At 30.6% G+C, this 14,092-nt stretch overlaps 1 protein-coding gene across 3 annotated transcripts in view; it reads right to left on the bottom strand.

The window, feature by feature from the left end:
* Nucleotides 1–14,092, bottom strand: part of LOC145330487 (uncharacterized) — a 149,187-nt gene that overhangs the window by 134,510 nt on the left and 585 nt on the right. For all 3 annotated transcript variants that reach the window (XM_080175113.1, XM_080175112.1, XM_080175114.1), the window contains exons 3-12: nucleotides 14,017–14,088; nucleotides 13,435–13,523; nucleotides 13,125–13,235; nucleotides 12,212–12,463; nucleotides 11,671–11,764; nucleotides 11,204–11,263; nucleotides 9,800–10,950; nucleotides 9,391–9,480; nucleotides 8,770–8,841; nucleotides 8,586–8,631 (exon numbers count right to left, since the gene is read on the bottom strand). In XM_080175113.1, the coding sequence (XP_080031239.1) occupies nucleotides 8,586–8,631; nucleotides 8,770–8,841; nucleotides 9,391–9,480; nucleotides 9,800–10,950; nucleotides 11,204–11,263; nucleotides 11,671–11,764; nucleotides 12,212–12,463; nucleotides 13,125–13,235; nucleotides 13,435–13,523; nucleotides 14,017–14,088 (2,037 nt within the window). The remainder of the gene's footprint in view (nucleotides 1–8,585; nucleotides 8,632–8,769; nucleotides 8,842–9,390; nucleotides 9,481–9,799; nucleotides 10,951–11,203; nucleotides 11,264–11,670; nucleotides 11,765–12,211; nucleotides 12,464–13,124; nucleotides 13,236–13,434; nucleotides 13,524–14,016; nucleotides 14,089–14,092) is intronic.

Below are 14,092 nucleotides of genomic sequence, written 5' to 3'. Positions count from 1 at the left end.
GTGGTTTCTCTAAATGTTTAAATAATACAGTCAAATATTATAAATAGTATAAATTATTGTTATTTTTTTTGTTTGGTGGGTTAATTTACACATGGTTTAGGTAAGTATTTCTCAGATATGTAAACCTTTTACTTAATGCTGAACTTACTTGCATATAGACTAAAATAAAGTTTTTAAAAAGAAGGAAAATCTTAAAAGTGTTAATAATAAAGAACTATTTATTGTTGCTGAATTACTAAAAAAAAATGTAATGTCTGAAAATAATTTAAAGAAAATATTTCAGGAGAATAATTCGACAAAATATTATTTTTCAGTATTTTACAAGAAAATTAATATGCTTGTCAAGAAGGAATAATAAAATATTTCAATCATTGTCAAATACTTGAAAAACAAGGATGACAACATTCATATGCAGTGAAACACAATAAATTGTGTATGGACCAACTGACCGAGTAAGTTACAGAGCAGATGATCATTGTCATATAAAAGACGCTGGGATAAATTAATTTTATAGAGTAGCTTCGCTAATAATACTATTTATTTAGACTCTTAAAAATATTTTTTTTATGAATCAGACCCCTTTTATTGTTTTTGAAATAGAAATTGTTGAAAACCATAGTTCCGTGGATGATCTGATCATTATACACAGTTTATTTGGACAGTTTATTCGTTGCTTAAGAAACTTTTTCTGAAATTCTAAAAATAAGCTTCAATAGGGCTGTAAAACCTTCCCTAGACCTATAACAAGTTTCACGGCAAAAAAGAACCATATCACTCAAGTGGATTGAATATCTTAAACTAAAATCAGACAGATATACACAAGACATACTGTTAATTATAATACAAAGTAGAATGATGTCTGTCTGTCTATCTGTCCGTCCGCCTGTCCCTTAAGATCTCGGTAACCACTGAACCGATCGGATTCTACTCTTCAGGGAATATACTTACTGGTCCTGTGGCGGTTTTAGGCTATTTTCTTGGCAACAAAGGGAGGTTTAGCGGGTGAATACACCATCTAGATGTCCCTCACTCTTGACAAGAGTCTACATCCCACTAATATAGCCAAGGGAAGAGTAAAGATACAAAATACACCTCCTTAAACTTGAGAGGGGTGTTAGAAAAAATTTGCGCGCTTCGCGCGTCAATTTACTAATATAGGGACACTTTTGGGTGAGTGGAAGGACACCAAGGGGTGGGTATACAACCCCCTAACACTAAAAATACCCCCATAATGTTGTCTGTAATATACCCCCTGGAAAAATCCTCTACTCGCCACTGAATGACTATAATCAATATTTCAGTCAAGTACAATAAAAACAGGCTTTTATTAACCAAATTCATCATGTAAATCACTTAATTTTAAAGAATTGTATAGTAATGTGTCTTTTATAAAAAAAAATCACAAAGTTAATCCATTATGTAGAATGTTAAACCAAGGACCTAGACACCTTTTTATCTGCAGCATAGATTGCATTTTTGATTAGTCAACACTAAAAGGGATTTATCATATGATTTTTTTCTCTTTTTATTAGCATTTTTGGCAAAAAAAGTAATGTTTTATTAATAAAATACAAAGACCCAGCCGATTGTGTTCTCCATTTAAAGGAAGCTTTAAATAGGGATTAACTATTTTATTTTCAAATTTAATGTGCCTTTAGATAGTTTTAGTCTATTTGGGACGTCCAAGCCTTTTATTTTTAGGGGATAAATTAAAGGATTTAAATGGTTTGAGGGGGTGAGTAAAGGATTTCTAGTGGGTTAAAATGAGGAGTATCAATGCTAATGGGAGGTATATACTGGACCTCTGACCCCTTTCACCACTAGTTACAAATATCGCCAAATTTGATAATACACCACCGTAACTTAGACTGTTACCTTTTCTCAAATGAAAAATCAAACATCACACAAATGCTATAGAGTTCTAAAGTCACTTAGTGTCAAATTATCACAGAACATTTGTATATGAATTAATTGTAATCGTGTTGTTAACTGTACACATTTACATGTACTGGGAATACGCGTGAATGCCGCGTAAGAATATTGTCAAAACAGAGTTGCCACTTTGAATCTTTTGAATATTTTCATAAATATTTCAATATTTTTTTACATGTGGTTTCGTCCTCCTTTCTTAGACTTTGGAATATATATATATATTTTAAATTCACCCCCCCCCCCAAAAAAAAAAAAATATTTAAATGTTTTTTTAAATCCTAATGTTACAGATTCCTTCTTTATAATATTCAAATGAAGATAAATTTTAAAAAATAATATAAAAATAAAATTACAAATAAAAAATAGCTTGGACGTCATTGCCTCTATGTTATAAAGATTACCCCCATAGTTTTAATTTACAATTTCCACCCCCTCCCCCCCCCCCCATAAAAAAATGAAAAAGCTTGGATGTCCATGTATTACTCTGTTTTAAGAGCACTTTAACTTATTTCTAAAGCACAAATTAAAACTTTAAATATGACTGTGTAAATCCATGTCTGACCATAAGATATCAAGCTATACTACGTGCGGTAGTGGTTAGTACCGTCTTACCCGTAATTTCAGCCTTCCTTCTTAGCTCAAAGCAATGGATTGGTTTCTACTTTAGGCTTGCTTATCTCAGTTATACTTGGGTCCAACTAGGACATTGATTTTACTTGTTTAGCCTTAAAGTTTTACAAAATTGTCTGATTAAGTAAGAACAAGCAAAATTTTTTGGGGGGATAAACAGTTTTCGGCGGCAACAGCAGTTTTGCAGCCATTTCTTCACAATTTCAATACTTTTTGTAGGGAGTTGGGGTCAAAAACGAAAGTGTACAAAACAGGGTGTAGGAAGGTATATCAATCCCCTGGCAAATTTCGATATGAAAATTTGATATAAGGGGTGGTTTCAATAAAATTTCTTCACAGTTCAACATTTTACCATATTAGAGCAACTTCCATGCCAAGTTTTAGTGTTCTATTCATGTTTTAAAGTCTTGAAGAACACATACCTTATGGAAAATAATTACATAAATGACCCCATTTTTAAAAAGTGTTAGGATAGTTGGTTTTAGTTATCAGAATGAAAAGAAATTGCTAGGGTATATTTAAAAATGTATTTTCTTTTAAATATTTTCAAAATAATGAGTGTAAAAGCTCTATTTTAAAGATTATCAGACTTTAAAATTCTTAAACTTTAGTCGTCATTTTTGAGAAATTTTATGTATAAAGCAGTTAATTTAAGAATTAATATAAATAAATAAACTAGTTTTCTTTATCTTAAGCTATAATTTAACTTCAAAAATTGATTTATTACATGTAAAAAATCACTATAAACTTTGGGAAAATATATCGACAAAATGTGGCAACCCTGATTTTTATTGGATAAATTTCTTACATGGCAGAAATCCAATTAGTAGTGATTTAACTCGCCGTGACACGGAGAGACGGTCAGTTTGACATTCTTTACTCAATAGCTCTACAAATAATGTGTTAAAATACCTTTCATACTTTTACATATAGAAAATCTGTATAACTCTTTATTCTAGATTGAAATAAGGTGGTAATATGGAAGGATATGAAATGAAGCAACATCCCATCACTTACAACAAACACAAAGACATGTATTATAAGAAACAAATATACATTTTATTTCCTGTACCTGTAAATTAATTCCATATTCTTTAATAAAGAAGAACATTATATACATAAATTAAAAATTTGCAAACAATAAAAAGTAACAGAATAAGAGCGTAATATGATAACAAAGAGAGGGGTAGGTTTCTGGTAGAATCCGTAAAGGTGTGTGTTTTAAGGCTTAAAAATAATAGTAGTACGATAATATTCACTAAATATGTGTATTTCTTATTGAAAAGAACTATAGGCAATTTTTTTTTTAAAGTTAACATAAATTTTTATCGTTCTACTACTGTTTTTTACTTATAACACATAACCTTTACGGATTTTACCAGAAACCTACCCTTCTCTTTATGTTAAGCAATTTTTTTTGCCAGAGTATTTGTCCAAATTCCAAAAAACTTCTTTAATAGGTAACCTTGCGTTTTTTTTTCAATGTTAGACTTATTCTGATTGCAGCTTCTAAATAATTCACTTTGTATTTGTCAATATCTGAAGGGATAAACAATAAATAATAGATCAATAATTCAATTTAGTAAGGCAATGAATGACATCCCCAATGATGATAAACAAAATTATCTCTTCTGTAAATAAAAATAATTGAAAAGTTTGGAAAGTGCTAGCCTGAATCAATAAATTGAGCAATCATTGAAACATTTTACCTACTAGTTTAATTCACATTTCAATGTTCCCTCCCTCCCGGAGTATTCAAAGGTAATTTAAGATACATCAGTATTAAGAAATGTAAAAATAACCACAAAGATAAAAAATACTTTTCGTTTATGATCCTCTTTAATTCTTTTCTTTGAAGTTTTATAGGTATATGATTTCTTTACTTTTAAGACTACATCAAATACAGTTTTAAATAAAAGGTTGATTTGAAAATAATCTTCTAAGCATAAGCATAAGTTGAATCGTGGAAACACCAATGAGGACATTTTTTGAGTTTCCCCGCCCACTTTATTTGATGACATCAATATATTAAATTAACACATGGCTTCGCCCACCACCCCCCCCCCCTCCCCAAAAAAGAATAAACAGGGAGCTAAGGGATATTTTATATATCTATAGGTTAAAAAAATGATTTTATACAAAAACAGTCAGAGACTTCCATGAAAAAATTACTCTAGAAATGGTTTATTTTACATAATTAGTTTTTAAATCCTTTAAAGAACTAATAATAGTAAGGGAGATATCTTTAATGCAATTGGCTACTTTTTAGAATTAAAAGTATTTTTTTATTCTCAAAACTTCAAAGCCATGTCCTAAATAACATAGATTCTACCATGTAGTTCTTATAATATATAATTTTACATTAGACAAATAAGTAAGTATGTAATATGTTTAGATTAGTTGAGCATTAAACTGTACATTCTTCAAGGAACTTCCTAATAAAGGTTTTCAATTTATAATAGCTTAAAACTTTACAAAACCCAATGGACAGAATTGTACTTTATGTTTATAAAAAAAATATTAGGTTAAGTTGGGTAAGGTTAATGTTTAAAGGCTCACCGCAGGAACTAAGGCTTAGTTGCAGTTTGTTGATAGAATTTGAATGAAACATAAACCAATACTTTATAAATATAAAAAGAAATTAAATAAAATTAAAACCAAAACAAAGGCTAATTTTATATGCAAAAACCATATGCCTTGATATAGAAATTATACATAATAAACTTACCTCAATTCTTTTAATTCACAATATAATTTTCACAACTTTTATATTACTAATCACTTTAAATCATTAAATTCACTTAATTAATACATATATAATAATTAACTTTATATTTATAATTTTGTACAAAACAAAAGTAGCAGACGAAAATGTTGTTATGCTGCTATAACCACTTTAATGTTACATATAACCACTATTACCTATACCCAACTGTGGCTTGGAAGCGCCTGCATAGTTTGAAACCAGGTAGTTTTTAATATTGTGGTGTACATACATACTTGTGAAAAAGTAACAGCCAAGTAAGACAAACTAAGCCTTTCCCCTAGCTACTATTTATAAGCGCAGCTACTTTATAATACAAGTCTGTCCGTTCAAGTACGCTAAAAATATATATGTCTTCCTTGATGATGATGATGTTTGGATTTTAAATGCTTATATTGAAATAATATGAATATATTTATTCTGTTTTATTTACAATACCAAAATCAATAATTAATTCTCTAAACTTATTTATTTATGCTATTCTATTTCATAATTCTTTAAAAATTTGGTAATTGATTTGTTAGTTTTTACTATTACTAAATTCTAAACAAAAGTATATTTTTTGATGAAAAGTGAAAACTCTTTTCTGATCATTATACTACTATATTACCCCATCCCTTTTTCAACCCACTTTCAATCCCCTCCTCTCCATGATACCACCCCCCCCCCCTGAAATCCAGGTATTTAATACTAGTGTACTATACAATCCGAAAATCTGTCAAAATTAGCAAAATAATTTTTTAGAAAAAAACATATTAAAATGATTTCCTTAGATCTGTAACATTAAACAAAAATTTTTTTTGTAGAATAATCAAAATTTATTACAATTTTTTTTTGTATTTAAGTATAAACGGCTTTACGTTGAACGCGTTGTAGAGCGATGTATCTAGACAATCGATATATTATTACTTGGATGTTGCATCAGATTTTTTATGTACTCTGATAAAGTGATATCAGCAACCTTAAGTGACGACAAATTTTCCTCTATAAATATATCCACTTAATATATATCCATTATCTACACACTGCACTGAATTGATGCGCTAGCATGCAGCGAATACAAGGTCCTTGTTACTATAAGTACCAATTGGATGCATCGATTTTCAGTCTTTTCGATGAAAAGAAGAACTCTTTCAGTTTTAGTAGTCTATGAAATCTTAGACAAAAAAACCTTACTACTTTATATATTGAGATAATTAACTTAATAAGCTAATTCCAAATTTTAACTAATTTTTAAAAAATATCTAACTATCAAATATTGGTTATTGATATATGAAACAGTTAAGAAAAGAAAAGCTAATACAAAAGCAATAATTTTAAGGGTGCTGTTTTATTTTACCAAATAACAATTCCCTAGTTTTCATTTGTAAAGAAAAAAGCTTAGCAGTCGCAACGGCTTACAGAAGCCTAAAATGTGCCGGGCTGCTTTTATAGCAGCTCCCATTAAGCCTCAGTGACAGCCGCGAGGCTGAAAGAAATTATAAGCCACAAAAATATCAGCCATCCGAAGCCTCAGCTGCTTTAACCTTCAGCTGCATCGCCAAAAACTGCTTTTTAGCAGCTATTCTCGCTGAAATACTCAATATGACAGCCCAGACAAAATTAAAGTAGCAGAAGCAAATTTTAACCGCACGAATTTTAGTAAGCTTTGCAGCTTGGAAGAAGAACCAGCCGCCCGCAGCTGCAGCCATCCTCAGCCACAGCCGCATACTTGCATTCAGCAACAGCCACCCTCAGCCACAGCCACTTGGCTGAAAGTGCTGCTGCCAACCACTGGTTATGAGTTCTAGAAAAATGTTATTTGCTATAATGTAGCTCTGTCTGATATAGTGAAAGAAAAGCATTGAATCAGAACTTAATGATTTATAATAATTTTCATTTGGTTTACAATATCTTTCTATCCAAATTTAAACTATATATCTTTTTATCTGAAAAATATTTGTAGTTGTACTCATTTATATTTATATTCAACTTAAAATAGCTTAGATTTTTTTCTAGAAAGATATCCATTTTTTGCAAAAATATAAATTATTCATATTTTACGTAGTATATTACACATTTTTATCTAATCAAAATTTCCTATCTATCTATCTATCTAATAATGATTTGTGATATTTCCCTGGTATATCATGTTATGGTAAATTACACAAAATTAATCAATCTTAAGGCGACTATTTGTTGTAAGAAGCAAAGCTTCTCAATGAGTGAAACAACAGGCTAATAATAAATATCATAATTGCATTATCGTTCTAAAATATATTATACATTGCATATGTCAATTTTACCTCAACTGAAATTGTACTAAAAGATACTTTATAAAAACTGAATGGTATAAAAGTATAGGCATGCGAAAAAGGATGTAAACACCCCCTCCCTCTCCCCTTAAAATTAAAATTTTGAATGCCTGCCTTCACTCTTATTTTCGCTCCCTCAAATTTTACACCACCTCTGCACGCCATTGTATAGGTGTTAATAATAACCCCAATAAAATTTTACCCTTTGTTATTATAATTATTTTCATTTATCATACAAATTCTCAAAAATCAAGGAATTTTAACATTAAAACAAATATACTAGCTACTCCATAACGAATGTAATATTCCTTGTTTTGAAGTGACCAAGGTTGAAACAAAGATTGATCATTTTTAAAACAAACTTAAGGATAGTATCAAAACATAATTAATGACCATTTATTGCATCTTGCTAAGCGTGTTTTATAGATCTTAGAATCTCTCTTGATTTGGTTGTCACTTTTGCTTTAATTTTGTGTTATGTGTTATATAGGACTGTGCGTTTGCATGTGTGGTGCTTAGGATCCTTTAAATGGCTAAACTGACAGCACTTTTTGATTTTGGGAGAGAATATTAAAACACTGAGAACAACAGCTGTGTAAAATGTATTATTCCCTGTCCCCCAACCTCACCCAAAAGAAATTAACATTTATTTTCCTCTTTTCAGATATAAGCAAAGTCTCTTTGGGGTTTGAGGACAAATTACCGGCCTCAGGACAACATTATAACAAATAACCTATGGCCATTAAGATCTTAAGCAACAGCCAAAGAAAACTATTTTAAGATAAATATTTTTTTTACTTTTCATAACCTTTCAGTTCCTTTATTTAAAAAAAAAAATAAGTTATATAGATTCTATAAAAATTCTGAAGTAGGGTTAAAACCTTTGGCTCTTTATCCCTCAACCTTGGTTGCCCATTTCCCCCCCTCCCTCACTATAATGGTGTGCACGCCAATGATAGTCTTACCCTCGTCAAGATTTGCTTCTTCAGGCTCCAACAAAGCTGCTACGCCCTAAGAATAATATTTATCGTTAGCATTAATTTCCATATTTAAGAGCGTGAGGTTTTTTTAGGCGATGTCAAATGAATCATACAGGAAAATTTGCTGAGGTTCATTTAGTAATCAGTTTACAAAAGTATATAATTTTACCTGTAAAAATTGATCAAAATTCAGCATACCAGTTCCTTTCCTGTCAATCTTAGACAGCAACCCTTCAGATTCCTGAACAAATAGTTCTTCAGTAAATGATATATTATATGTATAGATAATTTTTAAAAAGTTAAAGTAGCATTTCGAACTTGTGAAGTAAAGAGAAAATATTTTGATATCATCCTGAATATTTTGCTTATAATTTTGTCTTTTCTAATTCTTTCTATATGTACTAGCGGCTTCACCTCCAGCCTCTAGGGGCGAATCCCCAAGAGGTAATTTAAAAAAAATTAAGTACCCCCACTAAGGTGCCCCCACTACTTTCTATTTAAAAAAAAAAAAAAAATGGGGGAGGGATTTTTTGTTTTTTGGGGGGTTGGGGGTGTCCCAACCACCAAGAAAATAGCCTAAAACCACCACAGGACCAGTAGGTATATACCCTGAAGAGTAGAATCCGATCGGTTCAGTGGTTAGTGAGATCTTAAGGGACAGACAGACGGACAGACATCAACCTACTTTGTATTATAGATATACGTTTTTTCCCTATGTCTATTGTGTAAGCCAGGAATCTATCTATTGTTGCCTTGGTTTATCTATCGTTCTATTTATCTATCTACCTACCTGTCCATGTTCTTTGCAAAGCTGTATAAGATGATTGATAGATATAAGTCCTGTTTTGTCTACGTCACAATGTTCAAAAACAGGCCATACCTATAAAATATTAATTAAACTACTGGACTATTTAGTATTGATCACGAGTAGACGTTGGTAATTTTTACGAAAAAACAATTATTTCACCCTCCATTTCTATCCCATTTCCCCTAATAACCAAAATAATCTTTCAGCCTTTATCCCATTTTTTAAAAATTAAAATAATATTAGGGGGAGGGGGTCTCTTACCATCTCAAATACCCCTAGAGGACTCCAATGGCGAAGCCGCTAGCAATGAAAAAAGGAAGGCCAAAGACTTCTATTTAATTTTTCATTTTATTTCAGAAAAGAAATAAAAAAAAGTAAATAGAATTAATACCTTGGCTTTTAAGTCATCAAGCTCCATGTTAGAATTATCTGTTTGATCGTCTTCCATTGTAGATTTGCCTAAACAAGCTCCGTCAGCAACGTCACTTTCACTAGTTTTATCTTCAGATGCTTCACTGTCGGAATCTATTTTTGAGGATTTTTCAATTTCAGTTGTTGCGGATTTTTCTTCTTGGGGATCTAAATTTTCTTGCTTTTCTATAATTTCAGAGTTTTCTTCAGCAAATGTTGAATTTTCTTCTGCTATTTTTTCTCCCAGTGCTTCACTGCCAAAAGCTGTTTCAAGAATTGCAATGTCTTCCTTCTTTTCTAGTATGTTTGAATCTAAAATTTCAATTTTTAAGATATCATGATCATTATCGGTCAATTTTTCATGAGTAGAAATAGCTTGTGCTTCATCAGAATTGTTACTTGTTTCTTCTTCAATATTTAGCATTCCATTAACACTTGAGTTTATAATATTCTCGTCAGGTATGCCATTTCTCTCTTCTTTCTGTTTTAGTTCATCATCTTTGAATTCTAATATATTTTTACCATTCTCATTACCAGAGCTTTGGATATTTTCAGATATAGCTACACCAAGTAAATTATCAGAATGGTCTACGTTTTCATTAATTGTTTTCAATGATATTTCATCAGTAGGAGTAGGAGAAGTTTTTAAATCATTATTAGATTTTGTGATAACTAAATTTTCAAGATTATCAGTTTGATCTATAGTTATGTTTTGATTCACAACTGAACCATCAACTATTAAACCAATAGAGTCATTATCATCTGTTTCTAAATTTAGTATGTCTGGGCTATCTTTTGAAATAATTTCAATCACATCTTGTTTTTTGGCTAAATCACATTTGTTTTCATTATCATCATCAGACTTATTATTATCTAATTTTAAATTTAAGTCTTGATTTAAGGATTCATCAGTTTCTACTTCATCAATAAGATTTGAGGCAATTTTGTTTGCAGTGTCTAGAGTTATGGGTTGTATTCTATCATCAGAAGCAAAGAAATCAATTGGATCATCAAAAACATGTCTTTCTTCTTTAATTGTTTCTTCAGGGATTTGTATATCTGACTCAGCTTCAGGTTTATTTTGGAATCCAATTGAGAAAAGCAATTCCTCCTCTTGATGAAATTCTTCAACTAAATAAAAATTGTCAAAAATCAAAATACAAATCTAGAATTTTGTAAATCTTTCAAATTTAAGTTTCAAAATAGTTTACTAAACTTAAATAAAAATTAGTATACATTTCATTGTAATAGAACTATTTTTAGGTCTTTTAAAATGGCATTTTTAGTAGAGTTTAAACTTAACATCTTATTAAAAGATATCAAATGGTATAATTTTTTAAGGTTAAATTCTTTTCCAATCTATGTATTTAAATAAATTACATACCTTTAGCTTGTGTTTCTCTCTGTACAATTAAATCATCACTTTCTTGCTCTTCTATTTGATCTAAATTTAAAAGAAATATTGCATGTATAAGAGACATGCAATGTAAATGATAGAAAAGAAATGTCTCAAATATACTTGAACATTGCTTAACGTTTAGATTACTTTACTGTTACTTTGGAATTTCTACTCTTATTAGAAATAGGGTGGAACTTTATAAATGAATCAGTTGTTTATTTTCTTTGTAGACTATGTAGATAATGCAAGAAAACGAGCTTAAAATTCATCATATTCTTAGATTTTCAAATAGTATGTTTAAATTAAAGCAATTATCAAATATATAAAAAGACTAACAATTATCCACTCTTTATTTTATGCACCTATACTAAAGTAGGCAGAAGTGTATATTTAATAATTTTGAAGAGGAAAAATGTAACCCTAGCTTCTTGTTGTATTACATCAATGTTTACCTAAATCTTGAATTTCAGTCAGTGTCGGAGCCTCATTAGTTGATTCCTGAAGGTCTGAGTTTGATAACTCTAGTAGACTTGTGAATCCAGTATCCTAAAAATTTTTAAGTTTGATTTCAATTGTAAATAACAATTTCAAGGGAAGCTTTTAATCTTATTAGACTTACATTTTTGCAAGTTCAAAGATAATCTATCAAATTTACAATTGAGTGCATGCATATATAGTAATCGATAAAACATTACTTGGATGTTAAACAGGATTTTCATGTACTCTAATAAAGCATTACTTGCAGTGCAGTGGGCTAAGATAATGATACCTCCTCCCCCTCCACCCCTTTTACCCCATCCCTTCCCCTCCTACTGGATAAACGAACTGACTAATAAATGAAGTCCATGTTAGCAACCTAAATTGACGACAAATTTTACCCTATATGAAATTATACAGCACAATTCATTATTTGGAGGACATAAATTTGTAATGGAAATGATATTCAAAATATAATAATAGAGTTGCTGTGCTACTTAATCTAAAATGTCTAACCTTCAGTGGTACACTTGGATTTGATTTTTGTTCTACAGGACCCAATATAAAATTAGGTTTCAAAGGAGCATCAGACTTTTCTTCAATTCCATCAGTAGCATCATTTAAAGGTTTGGCTACAGAAGTTTCAATTCCAAAGAAATCATCAAAACTATTTCTGTTAGGATCCTCTTGGTTGTTTTGAATTGTATCCGTTTCAAGAAGTAGGGATTCCTCTTGTTTTGTGTCAAATAGGTCAAGCAGCTCACTTTTCTAATTATCAAACCATTTTGTATACATTCATTATATTTACTCAAGAACAGTCATTACCAAGAGGGTTTTAAATATTATTGCTCATCAACAATTAAAAGTCAAGGTGTAATTAGAATCTGATTAGAATTATTATGATTAACATTTCAGAAACTGTAGTCCTGTTATTGCCCCACTGTACTCATGATAAATCCTAATATAGTATCAGGATGTTTGTGTGTGTGTCTGTACCGAAGGATTGGGTTAACCGCTGAACCGTTACAGTTCTTTTTTTTACAATTTAGCTTCGCATTGGTCCTGGGAAGGTCCATAACTATTTTTTGTTGAGAAGTAGGGGGGGGGGGTAGGGGGGATGAAATACCACCACCCTCCCAAGAGAAATCGATCCTAGAAAAAACTAACCGCTCCAATTTTTTTCCTTTTATTTTAAAAACAAAAATGAGAATGGGGAAGGGGGAGTCGAATTCAACCCTACCCACCTTTAAGAGCCCCTAGAGGCGTTTTCGCTAGTTGTACATAAAGTACTGGCATAACAACACTACAGGGACGGAGTTTAATTAAAATTCGTTTGCCAAGTTCAACTATTTCAATTTAATAATATTTGTTTTTCGTTGCCTTATCTTTGTATCATAGTATGATTGAATGATTAACTTGTATACAAAACCTTAGCAGGTGGAGGCTTAATTTCAATTGTAGAATTAGTTGTTTTCAAAGAAGATTTTTCATCAATCAGAGCATCAAAAAAGAATCCAGAATTCAAGGTTGCTTCACCCGCCTAAAAATCATTACAAAATTATGACAATTCTAACCAAATTTGATTAATTTCCGCTGGATTAAAACAGTTTGACCTACTGAGAAGAATTTAGATGCACAAGACAATAAAATACTATAGAAATTAATTATAAAACTCAATTATTTTCTGCAGGCAATTGTTTAAATTACTGAATGATAAACACATGATTTTTTATTGTTACCTTTGGTAAGTCTTGAATAGGAAGGAGAACATCATCTAGATTTTCATCAACTTCTTCATTTGTATTCTCATTTAGATCTGCTACTGTATCTAAATAGTCAGAGCTAACAACGTCCCTCATAAGGTTCAAAACTAGTGCAGCTAAGGATTAATTTAAGTAATCAGTCTAAAACTTTTGAGAAATGTGAACTTATTTATTATTTATCAAAACATTAAGCTGAGGTGGATTCTTTAAAAAATGAGGGTCGATGCTCGCTGGAAAGGCATATTGTTTCTCTGATAAATCCTCCAAAATCGCATAGAAATATAAAAAATTAAATAAAATCATTAAAGGGTTATTAACATAAGATTTTCTTTAAGTAGTTTTTGTAGATTTTTTTATGTGATTTTTGACGATTTATTACAAAAAAAAATTGTGCCTCACCAGTGGGCACTGAGCAGCGACCCATTTTTTTAAAGAATCCACCTCTGTATTCTTAATTAATACTTCTGCTGATTGTCAGAAATTGTCAAAATTATTTGGTTTGGCTGCGACAAAGATGCAGCTGTTTGCTAAAAAAAGCGACTGCCAGTTCATTTTTACCTTTGATTACAGACTTTTGTTTTGTTATGATTGGTTGGGCAACATTTTCATTTCCAATATTTGATGAATCATCTAA

Source organism: Acartia tonsa, chromosome 10, assembly GCF_053477335.1.
Source record: "Acartia tonsa isolate MP-2025a chromosome 10, ASM5347733v1, whole genome shotgun sequence".
In the NCBI taxonomy this organism is placed as follows: Eukaryota; Metazoa; Arthropoda; class Copepoda; order Calanoida; family Acartiidae; genus Acartia; species Acartia tonsa.
Note: the sequence above shows the minus strand (reverse complement) of the source record. Positions and strands in the feature narration are given on the sequence as shown.